Source organism: Anomaloglossus baeobatrachus, chromosome 3, assembly GCF_048569485.1.
Source record: "Anomaloglossus baeobatrachus isolate aAnoBae1 chromosome 3, aAnoBae1.hap1, whole genome shotgun sequence".
Lineage (NCBI taxonomy): Eukaryota > Metazoa > Chordata > Amphibia > Anura > Aromobatidae > Anomaloglossus > Anomaloglossus baeobatrachus.
The window spans coordinates 457,704,696-457,726,546 of NC_134355.1; the positions used below are offsets into that span (position 1 = coordinate 457,704,696).

At 44.4% G+C, this 21,851-nt stretch overlaps 1 protein-coding gene across 1 annotated transcript in view; it reads right to left on the reverse strand.

The window, feature by feature from the left end:
- Window positions 1-9,663: 9,663 nt before the first annotated feature.
- LOC142296643 (putative cation-transporting ATPase 13A4) overlaps window positions 9,664-21,851 on the reverse strand; it is a 192,950-nt gene continuing 180,762 nt past the window's right edge. The window contains exons 27-30 of the mRNA XM_075340496.1: window positions 11,555-11,742; window positions 11,324-11,412; window positions 11,127-11,207; window positions 9,664-10,387 (exon numbers count right to left, since the gene is read on the reverse strand). Coding sequence (XP_075196611.1) covers window positions 10,178-10,387; window positions 11,127-11,207; window positions 11,324-11,412; window positions 11,555-11,742 — 568 coding nt within the window. The 3' untranslated portion in view covers window positions 9,664-10,177. The remainder of the gene's footprint in view (window positions 10,388-11,126; window positions 11,208-11,323; window positions 11,413-11,554; window positions 11,743-21,851) is intronic.

The following is a 21,851-nucleotide window of genomic DNA, read 5'->3' on the forward strand; positions in this document are numbered from 1 at the left end:
CAACCACAGTCTCCCTCGTTGCCACTAACGGGGCCACACACACCTCACTTGACTGGCATCGGTTGAGCCCCCTTTTGAAAAAGAAAAAGATGCTTTGCATGAAGCACTCTCAAAAATACGCGTGCCTTTCCCGTCCCCTGGCTGACCCAGGGGAAGAAAAGTCCTCTGAGAGCCATGACTTGTTTATCTTGGTTCTTTTAGAAACACAGCGATGGGACTCCAACCACAGTCTCCCTCGTTTCCACTAAATGGGCCACACACACCCCACTTGACTGGCATCAGTTGACCCAATTTTCAAGATGAAAAAGATGCTTTGCATGAAGCACTCTCAAAAATGCGCGTGCCTTTCCCGTCCCCTGGCTGACCCAGGGGAAGATAAGTACTTTGAGAGCCATGACTTGTTCATCTTGGTTCTTTTAGAAACACAGCGAGGGGACTCCAACCACAGTCTCCCTCATTTCCACTAAATGGGTCACACACACCCCACTTGACTGGCATCGGTTGAGCCCCCTTTTGAAAAAGAAAAAGATGCTTTGCATGAAGCACTCTCAAAAATACGCGTGCCTTTCCCATCCCCTGGCTGACCCAGGGGAAGAAAAGTCCTCTGAGAGCCATGACTTGTTCATCTTGGTTCTTCTAGAAACACAGCGAGGGGACTCCAACCACAGTCTCCCTCGTTGCCACTAACTGGGCCACACACACCCCACTTGACTGGCATCGGTTGAGCCCCCTTTTGAAAAAGAAAAAGATGCTTTGCATGAAGCACTCTCAAAAATACGCGTGCCTTTCCCGTCCCCTGGCTGACCCAGGGGAAGAAAAGTCCTCTGAGAGCCATGACTTGTTCATCTTGGTTCTTTTAGAAACACAGCGAGTGGACTCCAACCACAGTCTCCCTCGTTGCCACTAAATGGGCCACACACACCCCACTTGACTGGCATCGGTTGAGCCCCCTTTTGAAAAAGAAAAAGATGCTTTGCATGAAGCACTCTCAAAAATACGCGTGCCCTTCCCGTCCCCTGGCTGACCCAGGGGAAGAAAAGTCCTCTGAGAGCCATGACTTGTTCATCTTGGTTCTTTTAGAAACACAGCGAGGGGACTCCAACCACAGTCTCCCTCGTTTCCACTAAATGGGCCACACACACCCCACTTGACTGGCATCAGTTGACCCAATTTTTAAGATGAAAAAGATGCTTTGCATGAAGCACTCTCAAAAATACGCGTGCCTTTCCCGTCCCCTGGCTGACCCTGGGGAAGAAAAGTCCTCTGAGAGCCATGTCCACATTGTCAGTGGACAGACACGTGTGCTTATCTGCCAGCAGACCCCCAGCAGCACTGAAGACAGGTTCCGAGAGAATGCTGGCTGCAGGACACGACAAGATCCCCAAGGCGTACGTGGCGAGCTCAGGCAATTTATCCAGATTGGAAGCCTTAAATGAGCAGGGCTCAAGTTGCACATTAATGGAATCGATGTTTCCTTGCATATACTCATATATCTGTGTGTCCTCCTCTTTTTCCTTGTCCAGCTCTTTTGTTTTCGCATGAGTATATGTCCTTGTCACTTTCCCATGTGTTGTGAGTTGTTTGTCACCTTTTGGACACCTTTGAGGGTGTTTTCTAGGTGTTTTTCTGTGTTTGTGATTGCCTGCCATTGTTTCCTATGCAGTTCGAGTTCGGTTCGTCGAACGTTCGACGAGCCGAACTCGAACGGGACCTCCGTTCGGCGAACCGACCTCGAGCCAAACCGGGACCGGTTCGCTCATCTCTAGTAGTGACGATTGTAGTGAGGATGAGGTTCACCAGCCCATCATGGGCTGGGGAACCTCATCCTCAGTACAATCCTCACTACAATCGGGAAGCAGCGTGCAGCCTTCACTCCGTGAGTGATCACTGCTGGCTGTCAGCGGTAACAGCGGTAACGCTGACAGACGCGTTACCATAGCAACGGTGCTCTCGGAGCCGCGGTTAGCGGTGACGTCACCGCTAACTGCGTTGCTATGGCAACGGTGATCTCCGTTAATGACCGGCTGTGTCAGCCGGTCCCTAACGGAACGGGGAGTCGACCGTGTGCTAGAGCATGTCGCCGGTACACGGCGATACACATATGTGCACCGTGTACCGGAGAGATGCACTCGCAGGTCCTACATGACGTGTCATAGTCATGTGACCAGTCTGTAGCCAATGAGATAATAGCCACGTGACTGGTCACATGGCTATTTTGACGTCACGATAGGTCCTGCATCTCTGCTAGCAGTGCAGGTCACCGGGAGGATTCAGCGATCATCGGATGGAATAGCGGCAGGAGACAGAGTGCAGAAGGGATCGCGAGGACCGGTAAGTGTTATGGCAATGTTTATTAACTGTTTGTGTACATTTATAATGCATTTTTATGTGTTTGTGATTGCGTCCCATTATAGCCTATACGTTCGAGTTCGGTTCGTCGAACGTTCGACGAGCCGAACTCGAACGGGACCCTCGTTCGGCGAACCGGCCTCGAGCCGAACCGGGACCGGTTCGCTCATCTCTACTTGTGAGCATTGGTAGGAGCTGTCAGCAATTGCGTACCTTATCGCTGGCAAATTTTGGTATGATGGGCAAAATGATGTTCATGCCCTCTCTATGTGAGATGTTGACGCACTGCAAATATTTAAAAGATCTGAGACTGGAACAGCCATATTTCCCAGCAAATGAGAAGTTCTTCCTAGCTCTAAGTCCCTGCTCATCCCTTCAACGTTTATGTATTATATCTCGAAATGGAAATTTCCAGGCCGATGCTGTGATGTCATTTATTCACAAATGTCAAGAGTTAATAATCATGTGTCATCTATTCACTGGAGAAACACTAACTGCTTGTAAGAGCCTTCAGAATGATATAATAAATCTGCAAGGGGTTGAATACTGCTTGTAGGCACTGTATATGTTTAGTCTATACAATGTATTTCTTGTAAAAATTGGGTTGTAACATTTCCCCTGTTGTGGGTCACAAAAATCGAAAGGAGCCCACAAAGTAGATACATTCATCATTAGAATAATAGATCTTCTTCCTGTTTTCCTTCTTTGGCAATAGCATTTTAATGTTCATAATAATGATGATAACAATCATCAATATTGCATTATTTTTATATGTTCAGTAATATAATAATGTGGATTCATGTTATGGTAAGCTGTGCCTGATATTCATATAAAACATTATACTTCCCTAAATTTAAAATTAGGCAAACGAATCCGGTCATCATCTGATGTCATTTGGTCATAATCACATGCATGGCGTCTTCTCATCTACATCTGATAGCTGTTGATTCTTTCCAGCATAAACACAGTCTTTAAAGGATAACTCCTTTAGAATGGATGATTGCATATTGTACAGTCCATAAATGCATTTATCATTGTTTAGTCCACAAATTTTATTCTTTATTTCAAAATCCATATTTTAATCTAAGTCCATAAATTAAATCTTGGTAAAAAGCTAAATCCATAAATTAATGAAACATTGTATTTTTAAATATCTGTACTGCGTCATTTGGAGTTACATTGGTCGCCCTGGATATTTCTGGAATCCTCTGCGTTGACCTCATGTCATTTCTGGAATAGGTGTTCTGTCACTTTAGAAAGAGAAAATCTGATTTTTTTTCCCTTGGAATAGGATTTTCAGATGACATTTTAATCATATTATAAGGTTTATAGCTAATTTGTGATTTCTTACAAATTTCATACATTTTATCACAGGAATAACTTGATCTAGGTAAGTTTGATGAATGAGAGTTTGATGCTGGAACTTATATATACAGTCATATGAAAAAGTTTTGGCACCCCTATTAATGTTAACCTTTTTTCTTTATAACAATTTGGGTTTTTGCAACAGCTATTTCAGTTTCATATATCTAATAACTGATGGACTGAGTAATATTTCTGGATTGAAATGAGGTTTATTGTACTAACAGAAAATGTGCAATCCACATTTAAACAAAATTTGACTGGTGCAAAAGTATGGGCACCTGAACATAAAAGTGACATTAATATTTTGTAGATCCTCCTTTTGCAAAAATAACAGCCTCTAGTCGCTTCCTGTAGCTTTTAATGAGTTCCTGGAGCCTGGTTGAAAGTATATTTGACCATTCCTGTTTACAAAACAATTCCACTTCAGTTAAGTTTGATGGTCACCAAGCATGGACAGCACGCTTCAAATCATCCCACAGATGTTCAATGATATTCAGGTCTGGGGACTGGGATGGCCATTCCAGAACATTGTAATTGTTCCTCTGCATGAATGCCTGAGTAGATTTGGAGCGGTGTGTTGGATCACTGTCTTGCTGAAATATCCATCCCCTGCGTAACTTCAACTTCATCACTGATTCTTGCACATTATTGTCAAGAATCTGCTGATACTGAGTTGAATCCATGCGACCCTCAACTTTAACAAGATTCCCGGTGCCGGCATTGGCCACACATCCCCAAACCATGATGGAACCTCCACCAAATTTTACTGTGGGTAGCAAGTGCTTTTCTTGGAATGCCGTGTTTTTTTGCCTCCATGCATAACACCTTTTTGTATGACCAAACAACTCAATCTTTGTTTCATCAGTCCACAGGACCTTCTTCCAAAATGTAACCTGCATGTCCAAATGTGCTTTTGCATACCTCAGGCGACTCTGTTTGTGGTGTGCTTGCAGAAACAGCTTCTTTCGCATCACTCTCCCATACAGCTTCTCCTTGTGCAAAGTGCGCTGTATTGTTGACCGATGCACATTGACACCATCTGCAGCAAGATGAAGCTGCAGGTCTTTGGAGGTGGTCTGTGGATTGTCCTTGACTGTTCTCACCATTCTTCTTCTCTGCCTTTCTGATATTTTCTTGGCATGCCACTCCTGGGCTTAACAAGAACTGTACCTGTGTTCTTCCATTTCCTTACTATGTTCCTCACAGTGGAAACTGACAGTTTAAATCTCTGAGACACTTTTCTGTATCCTTCCCCTGAACAACTATGTTGAATAATCTTTGTTTTCAGATAATTTGAGAGTTGTTTTGAGGAGCCCATGATACCACTCTTCATAGGAGATTCAAATAGGAGAACAACTTGCAAGTGGTCACCTTAAATACCTTTTCTCGTGATTGGATACACCTGCCTATGAAGTTCAAAGCTCAATGAGGTTACAAAACCAATTTAGTGCTTTAGTAAGTCAGTAAAAAGTAGTTAGGAGTGTTCAAATCAAGAAATTGATAAGGGTGCCCATACTTTTGCACTGATCAAATTTTGTTTAAATGCGTATTGCACATTTTCTGTTAGTACAATAAACCTCATTTCAATCCAGAAATATTACTCAGTCCATCAGTTATTAGATATATGAAACTGAAATAGCTGTTACAAAAACCCAAATTGTTATAAGGAAAAAAGGTTAACATTAATAGGGGTGCTCAAACTTTTTCATATGACTGTGTTGCCCGGGATAGTAACTGTCTCTCTGTTTCTTTCCTTGTCTGTCTGTGTCTATGTCTCTGTCTGTCTGTATCTATCTCTCTGTCTGTAGTTGTATCAGTCTATCTGTCTCTATCTCTGTGTCTCTCTCTGTCTGTCTCTTTCCCCGTCTGTCTCTTTCCCCGTCTGTCTCTTTCCCCGTCTGTCTCTTTCCCCGTCTGTCTCTCTGCCCGTCTGTCTCTCTGCCCGTCTGTCTCTCTGCCCGTCTGTCTCTCTGCCCGTCTGTCTCTTTACCCATCTGTCTCTTTACCCATCTGTCTCTTTACCCGTCTGTCTCTTTACCCATCTGTCTCTTTACCCATCTGTCTCTTTACCCATCTGTCTCTTTACCCGTCTGTCTCTTTACCCGTCTGTCTCTTTACCCGTCTGTCTCTTTACCCGTCTGTCTCTTTACCCGTCTGTCTCTTTACCCGTCTGTCTCTTTGCCCGGCTGTCTCTTTCCAGGTCTGTCTCTTTCTAGGTCTGTCTCTTTCCAGGTCTGTCTCTTTCTAGGTCTGTCTCTTTCCAGGTCTGTCTTTTTGCCAGTCTGTCTCTTTCCAGGGCTATCTCTTTCCAGGTCTGTCTCTTTCTAGGTCTGTCTCTTTCCAGGTCTGTCTCTTTCTAGGTCTGTCTCTTTCCAGGTCTGTCTTTTTGCCAGTCTGTCTCTTTCCAGGGCTATCTCTTTCCCAGTCTGTCTCTTTCCAGGGCTATCTCTTTCCAGGGCTGTCTCTTTCCAGGGCTGTCTCTCTGCCCATCTGTCTCTTTGCCCGTCTTTCTCTCTGCCCATCTGTCTCTTTGCCCATCTGTCTTTTTGCCCGGCTGTCTCTTTGGCCGTCTGTCTCTTTGCCCATCTGTCTCTTTCCAGGGCTGTCTCTTTCTAGGTCTGTGTCTTTGCCCGTCTGTCTCTTTCCAGTGCTGTCTCTTTCCAGGTCTGTCTCTTTCCAAGGCTGTCTCTTTCCAGGGCTATCTTTTTGCAACACCTGGCTGCCCCCGTCATCACCCCGGGTACTCCCCAGCTGCAGCGGTGGTACTCCACCTTACCACACACCACGGTTGGCGTCACGAACTTTAAATACACCACCCCCTGTAAATACTCCCTTCATTTGAGTGTCCGCACGACCCCCGGGGCCGGACGCCCCTCGAGCCACCGCAGATCCAGATCTGAGCAGCCTGGCTGCTGCCGTGGGGGCGGCACACCTCCATCTTTCCCGTCATCATTTCCTAGGTCCTAAGAGACAAGGTCACCTTCAGCAGAAACTTCAGACACATGTCTCTCACCATCTTGTTGACTTTCCTCATTACACACAAAATCACTGACATTACAATCTATAATGTTAGTATCTCCTGACACTATATTTTCTACACAATCTTTGGATTTCACCGAAACAAATTTATGAAATACATTAACGAAATTTTAAATATTTTTCAATTTCTCTTTTTCTGTTAAAAGACTCTAGCTTAGAATGTAACTTTACTGTATATTCTCCATTTCACATTCTGCATATAAGCTAAGCCAAAAAAACTTCTAAGTTAAACTTATCTTAAGACATAAATCTTAACTTACTGTGTTTAGAAGAAGAAAAAATAAAATGAATTTCCTTACCTAGAGATAACTCGACTTGTAGCTCCTTTGTGACTTTGCTGGCTTGTCAGCATGTCTGATACTTGTACATCTCGCGTCTGAGCACGTCTGACACTTAAAGTACTTCTCAATACATCTGGCGCTTGAAATTTGTGGTTAAGTCTTTAATTGTCATCATCTCCCCCTTCCCTACAGGCAGGGTTCCTCTTTCCTTCCCTTTTGCCGTTCACTTGGTACTTCCCCGTACCTAGAGGGACAGTCTGCAAGGCTAGAATCACTGCCTACATGCTTCTAATACACTATTACTTCTCCAGCAGCTTGTCCCACACTAAATGAAGCAAAGAGCATTGTTATTATAGAATTAGCCCTGAAACGGACTGTTGGTTTGTTACAGCAGCAGGCACTGTCATGCTATAACACACTCTTCCTTCTCCAGCAGAACTTCCAGCAGAGCATGGTGTCACTAGGTCTTATATAGAACTGACTATGCGATGTGGGTGGCCAATCACAGTAATACCAGTAGTCAACATGGCTATAATATTACCATGATTGACAGGCAATCTCCAAATCTTTGTGGCTGAAAAAAAGCCGCAAAACATGCGGGGTGGGATTCAAGCATGGCGCCTGAGTACCAGGATACTCAATCGAACATCTCGAGCACCCCGATGCTCACTCGAGTATTGAGAAGTGCCAAGCACACATGCCCGTCACAAACCTGGGTGTACTGTGACTTGCAAACCCCTGAAACATCATTATTGATATAGTGGGTATTTAAGTGTAAATACATTGACGTGGCCGATTGTATGTACTGCTCCCTAGTATCATTATAGGCAGGAAACAGTTAATGTTTTGTGGGAACAGTCCACGGGAGGAGCTCCACAGTTAAAAATATGTTGACTCCATTTTTAGGGGATTTTTAAGTAATAGGAAAGTGAAACAAGAAGCAAGCTGCATCTGTGGGAGGTGTAGCGAGGATTGGGACAGCATCAGTAATTTGGCCAGACCGTCAGGATCACCCCAGGGAATCTGGAGCACATAGCAAATAGGAAAAGTCTCTGACTTAGTCAGGTTTTAAAGAATTGTCCTTGCCGCAACCGTGAGTAGCAGTCCCTGGCTTAAAAGAAGATTCCTGGGATGTGACTAACTCCAATGGGATTGCTCTTAGTGAGAGCTTAACATAGATTGGGGTGAACCGGTCATCATGGGACAGTGGTGAAGGAACTCTGTCCAATGGTAAAACGAATCCTTGTGGGTAGGACAAGGTTAGTGCCATGCGGGACTCTTTGAATTTATTGCTTGCAACCGTGGTGTCAAAGACAGAGGAGGGCAGTCTGAATGTAACACTGGTACCAGATACAAGAGAGCAGTCTGCACAAATTGTAAAATGGAAGTAAACTGTGCCCAGTCTCTAACTTTAAAGAACTGTGCCTGCAGTGAATGAGTTCCAAAGACACTGAGATCTTAAGTAAAGAACTGTTTAATGTGAAACTAGACTTTGTATCTAAATCACCCCATGAGGAGCAATGTGGTTTAAGTGAGTCTAATTACACTGTCGAGGTGGCTGGGGCGTGGACTGACCATGCAGGGCTGCATAGCAGCCAGGGTTTGCCCTCGAATGTAACTACTACTGCCCCGTGCAATCCCTACATCATCTCATTATGATCTTAACTTTGTTTCTGGATATTGCTTCTGCCTGCCATGAAGCACTAGTCATGCTGTACCTTTTCCAGCTCTGAAACCAACATTTTTGTTTAAACTAACGTTAGTTACTATTTTAATATCCTGTACCTTCTATGTATGGTTCTTTAAATGTTGTATTGGCTGTTTGTTTTCATTGTGCAAAAGTAAAAGTTAATTCTTGGCTGGTGCTGTATAGATTGGCATATCTACTGGCGGACACAGCCAGAAAACAGGGGCATTGTGCAAGAACAATATATGGGCCCTATGCAACCCAATAGCTCCTCATAATGCACAATTTTACCCATTTTAGATGTAGAAGTTATCCCCTTTAACTCTTGGCCCTGTGAGGCAGCAAAGATTATACAGACAAGTGTGGTTTACCATACTTCTCTGTGCAGAAGAACACAGTAAAATTGTATATTGAGTGGTTTATGAGTGTTTTATAAGGGTAATCATAAGCTAATAGAGGTTACTGTATGTACATCAGAAAATACTCTTAATATATTCTATTGACTAAACTACAACATCCCTGTTCTGTATAGAAAGTATGCTGGCTGTGATACAAAATGTGTGTTATTTAGCATCTACACCTATTCTACAGTATATATGAGATTGTCATATGAAAGGAGTGCTCCCATCTTAACAAATATGACCTACCCACGGTATAGATGATGATTTTCTATTAGCTGGAAGTTTCTCCACTACAACTCCCACTAATCTCAGGAACCGGGATGTAACATACCATATTTGAATGTATCGATGGCCACACATGTGCACAACAACTATATACACTGTCCATTGGGCTGATAGAGATACAGCTATTGTATCTTATGTGCATGGCAAGCTTCAGTGTACAGTCTTGTTTGAATATAGTTCAACTAAGAAAATTATAAGTACTGAAAGACAAATCAATTTTTTTCACACTATTGAGAGATGAAACATACTTAGTAGTTACATAACATTTATTAAACAACAAATAAACATTATATACCTTCAATATATAGACTATTCATCTCTATACAACTACTGAACTCTGATAGATTCCAACAATCACAAATCAGTCACATACAATGAGGATAAACTTCAAAACATCCAGCACCAACAAGATTTTCTAGGGGTGTGTTCACATGAATGTGTTTTAGTTTTTTGTGTTTCCCATGTGGAGAACACAGTGCAGAGATCCAATTTTAGCCTATGTACCAGTGTACAATGGCCACTTTTCAGAAAAATGCAACTTTACTATGGTCTGAATTACGTCTGCTGTACGGATAGGAACATGGAGTTATACATGGAGCCAGTTCTGTCAGCAATTTATTGACATGACTGGTCTGATAAATTCAGCAGCCATGTGAATTTGGCATTAAAAGTAGCACTAAGTAGGTTCTTTTGTAATTGTTTTCACATGAAGTAACTAATACAGATGTTTTCTGAAGAGTTTAATATATCCTTATCTCATTCTTTTCATTCTAAACATTGTCATTTTGAAATGCAGGGTTGACATACGCCTCGGAATCTCCATTCTCCATCTTGATCTTGGCATATATTGTAGTGTCAATGGGCGGCCACCGTTTGTCTTCTTCTAAAGCAACCCTTAATTTTTTATAGTTGCTACCGGGTTTTAACTTGAGGCATCTCTTCAAAGCCAACCAGAGAGCTCTGTTGTCCAGAATGAATTCCTGAAAAATCAATGAACTTTTTTATTACAGAGTTGCTTCTTTCCACTATCTACTGTATATTAAATAGCAGTAATGTCAAAGGAAACCTAATTTATAGTTTCTATGTAAATTGTACTATCTTTATTTCTAATTTTTATGTTTAGTCGAAATAGCTGAGTTCTGCAATCGGTTGAATGAAGAGGTCGAATATCTCTGCTCATTTGAAGACGAGGATGCAAAGCCCTGTTCTCAGAGGTCCCCATCCCACGATTGAGACCACTATTACCCACATCAATCGGCAAGTTATGCTTTACATTATGGATAGAAGCTAACCTTTTATTCTTTTTTTGTTTTTTTATTATTAATCTTTTAAAGGGGTTTTCTCATAATTAAAAGTTATCTCCAATTCAAAGGATAGAAAATAACTTACTAATTACTGGGACTACCAGTGATACCGAGATCAGATCTCTGCAGCGTTTCATCAGAATGGAGTGGAGGTCTAACAATTCTCTCTATTCCATTCATAATCTTTACAAAAGCCGGAGAAAAACAAGTTAAACAATTGGAAAAACCTTTCGACCTTGAGAAAACCATTATAATTTGAGGAGAATGCCATAGTAACCACCCAGATATTTATGTTGAGCAGGTTTAAAGTTGAAAACTGTTGACCTATTTGTGATTTACATATTGATTTCTTCAGTTGTACATGTATGACCATTAAATGAAAAAAAAAATCATATATAGGTAGAATGATACTGACCTCTACAAGAAATGACACAACAAGACATATAATGAGCATAACTAACATGTGGATTCTCCAGCTCATGGGAGTGCAAGCAAGCTGAAAGGGAAAAGCATAAAATCATTTATAATATTTGGGTGATGAATCGCTTATAACAACTGTATTATATTACTATCACAATATATTATGCTCAAATAATTATTAAATGTGCTTACCTCCAAAACAACATACATGTTCTTGAAATCAGCAAATATAAAAAACAGGGTAAGTGTAAATTCTACTATTAGTGTCGCTACAAAAATATCTGAAAAAGAAAAAGAAGATTTTTTCTTTACAACCACAAAGAAACTGCAGAATGAAATTGAACAGAATAATATATTAATATAATAAATATTATACAAAAAGAGCTACTCTCCCTTTTTATTATTACATGTATATTCACTCACAGTTTGTATACAGGGGTTTTCGGAATGGTTTCCCCTTTGAAAAGACAAAGGCTAAGATCACAAAGTGAACAGCTGTGAGCAACCAGAGCGTTGAGTTCTCAAAACTAACGTAGTTCTTCGTTTTCCTTTTCTTGACAAGCTCATAGGTAAGTTCCTCATTCAACGTTGTGTTTCCTGGATAACAGGCACTAACAATGATGACATTAAAAAAACATCATTACTTTATCACAGACTTGTCCATTACAGTTTTCTTTTCCACCACTAATTGTTATTACACTATATAAACATAATTAAGAAAAAAAAGTATAGAGATTTTTTTGGGATACTAAAAACTATGATTTAGTTTAAATGGCAGCCAAAATAATTTACTGACATAACTTGCTTTAATCACTTAGCAAAAATTAAATTAAGAAAAAAAATATCTGCACTTGTGTTTAATTCAGTCTCCCTAAACTTAGGTACCTAAAACAGCAAAATTCATGCACATTGTGAACAAAACTTGTAAGGCATTGCACAGAAGCCATATTTTAGTATAGGCAGGGCTGGTTTCAGATAAAGTGTGGCCCAGGGCAACAGTTAAAAGTATGTCTCATGACTATATAACACATATGAATATATAACATACACACACCAGTATATAACACACATCTGCATTTAACATGAACACATACATACGCCAGTATAAAAGATACACATACTGTATCACTATATAATAGTCACACATCAGTTTAAAATACATATACACACATCAGTATGCAACACACACCAGTATATAATACACACACAAATACATTACACACACCAGTATATAATACCCAACCATCACTATAAAACATAGACATCAGTATTCAATACACATCAGTATAACATTCACTCATCAATATATAACACACACATCATTGTGTATCCTTTATTCTCCCACAAGATGAGATACCGTATCATAATGCCACCAAAAGATCTTTTGCATGTCTAACCTTGGAAACTGCACTGGTGCATGACTGGCATTTTACGAGCAGTTTCTGGCTTCCAAAGATTGGATATTGTTTTGGGGACGGGGGCCCTGGGCAACTGCCCAGTCTGTTCACCCCTAATGCCCACCCTAACTGAACCTTTCGTTATGCTTTACCTGGTGTCAAAATTTCCACAGACATTCTTCACTAGAGGCAATGCCTCTGTAAATAAGGAATGCCATGAAGCATGCCACATATTTAATTACAGCAACCATCAACCACATCCACTTCCTTCTCCCAGGGAAACGTAGAGTTGTCTGAACTTGGAAAGAAAGCGTAAATACCCAGCCACATATTCACAGGCACAAAACCTAAACTCGCGCATTGCCAAATTGCTAGCCATGGAGATGTTGACGTTTAGGGGTACTTTGCAAATTGCGACCTCGCTACTGCGATATCGTCGGGGTCAAATCAAAAGTGATGTACATCTGGCGCTAGTAACGACATCGCAACGTGTAAAGCCTAGATGCACCGATAAACGATCGCAAAAGCATCGAAAATCGGTGATCTGTGTAGTGTCGGTCATTTCCATAATTTCGCTGCAACGACAGGTACGATGTTGTTCCTCGTTCCTGTGGCAGCACACATCGCTGTGTATGAAGCAGCAGGAGCGAGGAACATCTCCTTACCTGCGTCCAGCAGCTATGCGGAAGGAAGGAGGTGGGCGGGATGTTTACGTCCCGCTCATCTCCGCCCCTCCGCTTCTATTGGCCGCCTGCCGTGTGATGTCGCTGTGAATCCGCACGATCCGCCCCCTTAGGAAGGAGGCGGGTCGCCAGCCAGAGCGACGTCGCAGGGCAGGTAAGTGCATGTGAAGCTGCCATAGCTATAATGTTCGCTACGGCAGCTATCACAAGTTATCGCATGTGCGATGGGGCGGGTACTATCGCACTCGGTATCGCTATCATCGGCTAGCGATGTTGCAGCGTGCAAAGTACCCCTTAGGCTTGTGGGACCAGTGTTTTTGTGATCTCTTGGCTGTGGTTACCCCAAAATACATTGTTCCCAGCCACCACTATTTTGACCGATGTTCCGTCCCTGCATTACACAAGCACGTGTTAAACAATCTCAGCCGTGCTCTGACCAATGCCGTAACTGGGAAGGTCCACCTAACAACAGACACGTGGACAAGTTGTTGTAGAGAGGGATGATACATATCTGTCACGGCTCACTTAGTGAACATGGTGGAGGCTGGGACAAAATTGCAAACTGTAACAACACACATCCTACCCACGTCCAGAATAGCGGGCCAAACTTATACCAGCGTTTCTGCCTCATCATATGCCTCTTCCTGTCTCCCCTCCTCCTCCTGCTCCTCATCCTCTGCTGAATTACCCTACCCATCACTGCCAAGCTGGGAGCTGTGCAGGAGCGGATCAGCAAAGCGGCAACACACTCTGCTGAAGCTGATCTGTTTAAGTCACAAACCACACAGTGCAGTAAAACTGTGGCAAGGTATAAAAGAACAGACCGATCAGTGGCTCTCCCCATCGCCCTTCCAACCTGACCTGCCCATTTCCACCATTCCTCTACCACTTTTGCTGGTCTTACAGCCCTACCAAAGCGTTTTAATTTGTCAAGTCACCGACTCATGTGCGACTGGCCCATGCGGTGGAACTCTACATTCTATATGTTGGCGAGAATTACTAAGCAGCAGAGGGCAGTAGCTGAATACCAGCTTCAACATGCCCATCAGACTGAGAGTCAGCCACCACTCATAACAACTTTTGAGTGGCTGTGGATCGCTGACATTTGTGAGGTTCTTGAGAACTTTGAGTACTGCACCAAGCTCATGAGCGGTGATCAGGCTATTATCAACCTAACCATCCCGCTGCTGTGTCTGTGTCTCAATGAGGAAGCTTTAAGTGCCCAGCATGTGGCTATGGACCCAGATTTCACAATGGGTGATACTACCCATCCCAGCCAATATTCTGATGCAACATTGGGTGGTGATGGTGAGGAGGATGAAAATGATGAGGAGGAAGAAGACTTGTTTTTCTGTGCTACCAAGGGTACTTCCAATGCTACACAGGGGACTCTCAAGCCCAGCTTCATGTCTGTCCAGCATGGATGGGCTGGAGAGGAGGAGGCGAGTCAGCATGAGGAGAGGATGGGTATTGATCCTCCTGTTTGGGACACAGAACCTTGTTTGCAGCTTGGCCCACATGGCACAGTTCATGTGTAAGTGTCTGTGGCAAGACCCTAGCGAGATAAATATTTTATCCAACAACGTATACTGATTGGCCACCTTTGTGGACCCACGGTGCAAGGAGAAATTTCCTTCTCTCCTTTTGGAGTCACCATTGGGTTGCTCAGTGGAATCCTTCAAGAAGGTCATTGTAGATCAGTTGATAAAAACATCACCCTTAGACAGCACTGGCAGCAGAGTTGCTGGCTCTTTTCAACACCAAGGATTAATGGGGAGCGACATCAACACCAGGTCCAACAGATGTAGGCGGAAAATGTGCTCAAACTGGGCCATTTTCAGTAAACTAGGACATCAGCAAGGGCTATTTGTGCCTGTAACAATGCAAAGGAGGGAGAAGTTGCACAACATGGTCAAGGGGTACTTAAGTGACCATACCTGCATCCTTTCTGATGCTTCAGTTCCCTTTAATTATTGGGTGTCCAAACTGAACACTTGGCCCAATCTCTCTTTTTATGCCTTGGAGGTGCTGGCCTGCCCGGCTGCTAGTGTGATGTCAGAGCATGTTTTCAGTTCTGCTGGGGCAATAACCACTGATAGGCGCTCACACCTCTGCACAGAAAATGCAGACAGAACTTATTCTGTTAAATTTAACAAGGACTGGAACTCTCCACAGTTTGCAATCCCTCCAGATGAGAGCAAGTCAAACTCAATTCCCCCAAAATGTTCAGCCTAACTATACACATTGTGCAGTGGCGGACAAACTAAGACAGTACTCCTACTTCAGCCTAACTACTATTTGTTATTGGAGGACCTTGTAATGGTTGACTCCATGTGTCAACCATGACACAGGCCATAGGGCAAACTTTTTTAAACAATGCACATCCGTGTGACAACTGCATCCATTCCATTTTACATGTGTGTGCCTTCTGTTTGGATTTTGTTTTTTGCGGAATGCAAAAAAACCCATAAGGAATGTTACATACAGTCAAAAGCTAGAAAGATAGATAGCTTAATAGATAGATAGCTGGATGGATGGATAGATAGATAGACATATATAATGTCCCACTCCCATGCATTTTGTAATCTTGCACCTTTTAGTACCTTTCATGTGGCACTAAAGGGTGTTTAGTTTTGTTTTAAGCCACAAATAAATTATTTTCCCCTAAAAAACGACGTGGGGCCCCCCATTTTTTTGTACACAGCTGAGGTAAAGCAGACAGCAGCAGCTCTACCTTGGCTGAGGTAAAGCAGACGGGGGCTTGCAGCTCTACCTTGGCTGGTAATCCAAGACAGAGGGCACCCCACACTGTTATATTAGACTAAATAAATAATTTAAAACAAAAAACGTGGGCTCTGGCCTAAATTGGATCCCCAGCCAAGTTAAAGCGGACAGCTGTGGTTTGGCATTCTCAGACTAGGGAGTTCCACGGTTATTGGAAACTCCCCAGCCTAAAAATAGCAGGCCGCAGCCACCCCAGAAGTGGTGCATCCATTAGATGTGCCAATCCTGGCGCTTTGCCCCAGCTCATCCCGTTGCCCTGGTGCGGTGGCAAACAGGGTAATATATGGGGTTGATACCAGCTGTGTAATATCACCTGGCATCAAACCCTGGCATTAGTGATGTCACGGCATCTATCAGATACCTGACATTACTAACCCAGTGTGTAATAAAAAAATAGACAACAAAAAAGTTTTTATTTGAAAAAAAACACTCCCCAAAACATTCCCTCTTTTACCAATTTATTGAAAAGAAAAAACAAATCTGGGTCCGACGTAATCCAATAAAAGCGTCCCACAATGACCCATACCATACTCACTGTCCCAGTCAATAAAGAAAAGAATAATCCTCTTTGGCTGGGAGAGCAGTGCAGTAACCTGAGCTAACATTATTAGGTCAGGACAGATCACTGCAGGGCATACCAGCATCATCAGATCACTGCTGGAGTACCAGCATCATGAGGTTAGCTGAATTCATTACCTGCAGAAATGAACCCTGCTGAACTCATGACGTTAGCGCTCGTCACTGAGTTCCATGGACACCGCGTTCTCACACGAACTGTCCTGTGAGCCTGTGACATCACCGCTTGTCACAGTCTTGGCTCACCTGTGAGACTTGATGTGTAAATGCCGCGTCATGGAAGTCTGTGATGAGTGCTGACATCACTAGTTCAGCGGAGATCATCACAGCAGGTAATGATCTGAGCTAACCCTCTGATGTCAAAGCTCATCATCCCACAGCTGCTCGCACACTGCTGTGTGAGTCACTGCAGGCCTGGCCAGGCCAGTGCGACATACACTGCAGAGGCACCGATAGACTGAAGCCTCACTGAAATTCTTCTGTGTGGCTTTAGGGAATATTAGAAACCATATGTGAGTCAGAATTGCATGCAGGCATATTCCTCAGGCTCTCCCCATTCAGCTTCATCACTTTCCCATCCATTTCAGCCTTTTCCTCAGGCCCCCAGACTTCTTTGCTGGGTCCAGCAGAAAATTACTCATATTTCCCATTGACTTGCATTGAACTCGCTATTCTTAATAAATACACAAATATTACAAAATATTTGTTACGAGTATAGTGATTACAAATATTACGGTATTCGCTCATCTCTAATGTCTCAAAGTGAAAATCGTAAATATGCCATTTTAGTGCCCAATACATAGTGCCCAGCTTGTGCTTCTGGAGACCTGTGCTTCATAGATTGTTAAAAGGGCTGTCCAGCATCTAAAAATTCAAGACTGATCTCAATATAAGAATGGTGGGGCTATGGCATTCTCACAATCAGCTGGAACCAGAGGCGTAGCTAGTGGTTCAGCTTAGGGGGGGCGAAACATCTGAATGGGCCCCTAACCAGGTAACAACTATGATAGTGCGCCTTAACAGTGGGTATACAGGAACCTCAGCACATGACCGTGCTGTTACTGAAAATAGATCTACACAGACCAACACTGATATTACTGTCATATGGTGATCATATAGTGGCAAATACCACTTTGCAGTACATGTAAAAGATTACAGTACAGTTACAGATGACTTACAGCTAATGTTTATTTCTGATGGACCCTTTCCCTTTTTTAGTCTTTTCCATCAGGCCCAGACCAACATGACTTCTTCAGCCAAGGCTTGTCTACAGAGATTACAACAAAGATCCATCTGACCACATATTTCCAGCACTGTTCTCGTCTATTCCCGACCTGCACAAACTCCTCATCCTGCTGATACCCCAATACTGAGCCGCTGCTGCCTAATGTGCCCCGATTACTGCACCTGCTGTGTGGCACAGAAACAGACTGCCCCACATAGTAATGCCACCATTGGGATCTTTACATGGTAAAAATGCCCCCTGGAAAATATTGTTGCCTTGGCAAGTGCTCTAGAAAAGTGTCAACATTTTGCCCCTAGAAAATAATAACGGTCACAATACCCTGAGTGCCCCTGTAACAATAATGCTTCTTAAGTGTCCACTTAACATTTAACAATGTCTCCTGAGTCTCCTAAGTACAGCTGTCTACACACAGTATGATGAGCCCACAGCTCCCCTACACACAGTATGATGGACCCACAGCTCCTCTACACACAGTAAGATGGGCCCACAGCTCCTCTACACACAGTATGATGAGCCCACAGCTCCCCTACACACAGTATGATGAGCCCACAGCTCCCCTACACACAGTATGATGGACCCACAGCTCCTCTACACACAGTATGATGGGCCCACAGCTCCTCTATACACAGTATGATGAGCCCACAGCTCCTCTATACACAGTATGATGGGCCCACAGCTCCCCTACACACAGTATGATGGGCCCACAGCTCCTATACACACAGTATGATGGATTCACAGCTCCCCTATACACAGTATGATGGGCCCACAGCTCCTCTACACACGGTATGATGAGCCCACAGCTCCCCTACACAGTATGATGGGCCCACAGCTCCCCTACACACAGTATGATGGGCCCACAGCTCCTCTACACACAGTATGATGGGCCCACAGCTCCTCTACACACAGTATGATGAGCCCACAGCTCCCCTACACACAGTATGATGAGCCCACAGCTCCTCTACACACAGTATGATGAGCCCACAGCTCCTCTACACACAGTATGATGGACCCACAGCTCCTCTATACACAGTATGATGAGCCCACAGCTCCCCTACACACAGTATGATGGACCCACAGCTCCTCTATACACAGTATGATGAGCCCACAGCTCCCCTACACACAGTATGATGGGCCCACAGCTCCTCTATACACAATATGATGGACCCACAGCTCCCCTACATACAGTATGATGAGCCCACAGCTCTCCTACACACAATATGATGAGCCCACAGCTCTCCTACACACAATATGATGGACCCACAGCTCCCCTACACACAGTATGATGAGCCCACAGCTCTACTACACACAGTATGATGAGCCCACAGCTCCTCTATACACAGTATGATGAGCCCACAGCTCCCCTACACACAGTATGATGGACCCACAGCTCCTCTATACACAGTATGATGAGCCCACAGCTCCCCTACACACAGTATGATGGGCCCACAGCTCCTCTATACACAATATGATGGACCCACAGCTCCCCTACATACAGTATGATGAGCCCACAGCTCTCCTACACACAATATGATGAGCCCACAGCTCTCCTACACACAATATGATGGACCCACAGCTCCCCTACACACAGTATGATGAGCCCACAGCTCTCCTACACACAATATGATGGACCCACAGCTCTCCTACACACAGTATGATGGGCCCACAGCTCCCCTACACACAGTATGATGAGCCCACAGCTCCTCTACACACAGTATGATGAGCCCACAGCTCCTCTACACACAGTATGATGGACCCACAGCTCCTCTATACACAGTATGATGAGCCCACAGCTCCCCTACACACAGTATGATGGGCCCACAGCTCCCCTATACACAATATGATGGACCCACAGCTCTCCTACACACAGTATGATGGGCCCACAGCTCCCCTACACACAGTATGATGAGCCCACAGCTCCTCTACACACAGTATGATGAGCCCACAGCTCCTCTACACACAGTATGATGAGCCCACAGCTCCTCTACACACAGTATGATGGACCCACAGCTCCTCTATACACAGTATGATGAGCCCACAGCTCCCCTACACACAGTATGATGGACCCACAGCTCCTCTATACACAGTATGATGAGCCCACAGCTCCCCTACACACAGTATGATGGGCCCACAGCTCCTCTATACACAATATGATGGACCCACAGCTCCCCTACATACAGTATGATGAGCCCACAGCTCTCCTACACACAATATGATGAGCCCACAGCTCTCCTACACACAATATGATGGACCCACAGCTCCCCTACACACAGTATGATGAGCCCACAGCTCTCCTACACACAATATGATGGACCCACAGCTCTCCTACACACAGTATGATGGGCCCACAGCTCCCCTACACACAGTATGATGAGCCCACAGCTCCTCTACACACAGTATGATGAGCCCACAGCTCCTCTACACACAGTATGATGGACCCACAGCTCCTCTATACACAGTATGATGAGCCCACAGCTCCCCTACACACAGTATGATGGGCCCACAGCTCCCCTATACACAATATGATGGACCCACAGCTCTCCTACACACAGTATGATGGGCCCACAGCTCCCCTACACACAGTATGATGAGCCCACAGCTCCTCTACACACAGTATGATGAGCCCACAGCTCCTCTACACACAGTATGATGGACCCACAGCTCCTCTATACACAGTATGATGAGCCCACAGCTCCCCTACACACAGTATGATGGGCCCACAGCTCCCCTATACACAATATGATGGACCCACAGCTCCCCTACATACAGTATGATGAGCCCACAGCTCTCCTACACACAATATGATGGACCCACAGCTCTCCTACACACAGTATGATGGGCCCACAGCTCCTCTATACACAGTATGATGGGCCCACAGCTCCTCTATACACAGTATGATGAGCCCACAGCTCCCCTACACACAGTATGATGGGCCCACAGCTCCCCTATACACAATATGATGGACCCACAGCTCCTCTACATACAGTATGATGGGCCCACAGCTCCCCTATACACAATATGATGGACCCACAGCTCCCCTACACACAGTATGATGAGCCCACAGCTCCCCTACACACAATATGATGGACCCACAGCTCTCCTACACACAGTATGATGGACCCACAGCTCCTCTATACACAGTATGATGAGCCCACAGCTCCCCTACACACAGTATGATGGGCCCACAGCTCCCCTATACACAATATGATGGACCCACAGCTCTCCTACACACAGTATGATGGGCCCACAGCTCCCCTACACACAGTATGATGAGCCCACAGCTCCTCTACACACAGTATGATGAGCCCACAGCTCCTCTACACACAGTATGATGGACCCACAGCTCCTCTATACACAGTATGATGAGCCCACAGCTCCCCTACACACAGTATGATGGGCCCACAGCTCCCCTATACACAATATGATGGACCCACAGCTCCCCTACATACAGTATGATGAGCCCACAGCTCTCCTACACACAATATGATGGACCCACAGCTCTCCTACACACAGTATGATGGGCCCACAGCTCCTCTATACACAGTATGATGGGCCCACAGCTCCTCTATACACAGTATGATGAGCCCACAGCTCCCCTACACACAGTATGATGGGCCCACAGCTCCCCTATACACAATATGATGGACCCACAGCTCCTCTACATACAGTATGATGGGCCCACAGCTCCCCTATACACAATATGATGGACCCACAGCTCCCCTACACACAGTATGATGAGCCCACAGCTCCCCTACACACAATATGATGGACCCACAGCTCTCCTACACACAGTATGATGGGCCCACAGCTCCTCTATACACAGTATGATGGGCCCACAGCTCCTCTATACACAGTATGATGAGCCCACAGCTCCCCTACACACAGTATGATGGGCCCACAGCTCCCCTATACACAATATGATGGACCCACAGCTCCTCTACACACAGTATGATGGACCCACAGCTCCCCTACACACAGTATGATGGGCCCACAGCTCCTCTACACACAGTATGATGGACCCACAGCTCCCCTACACA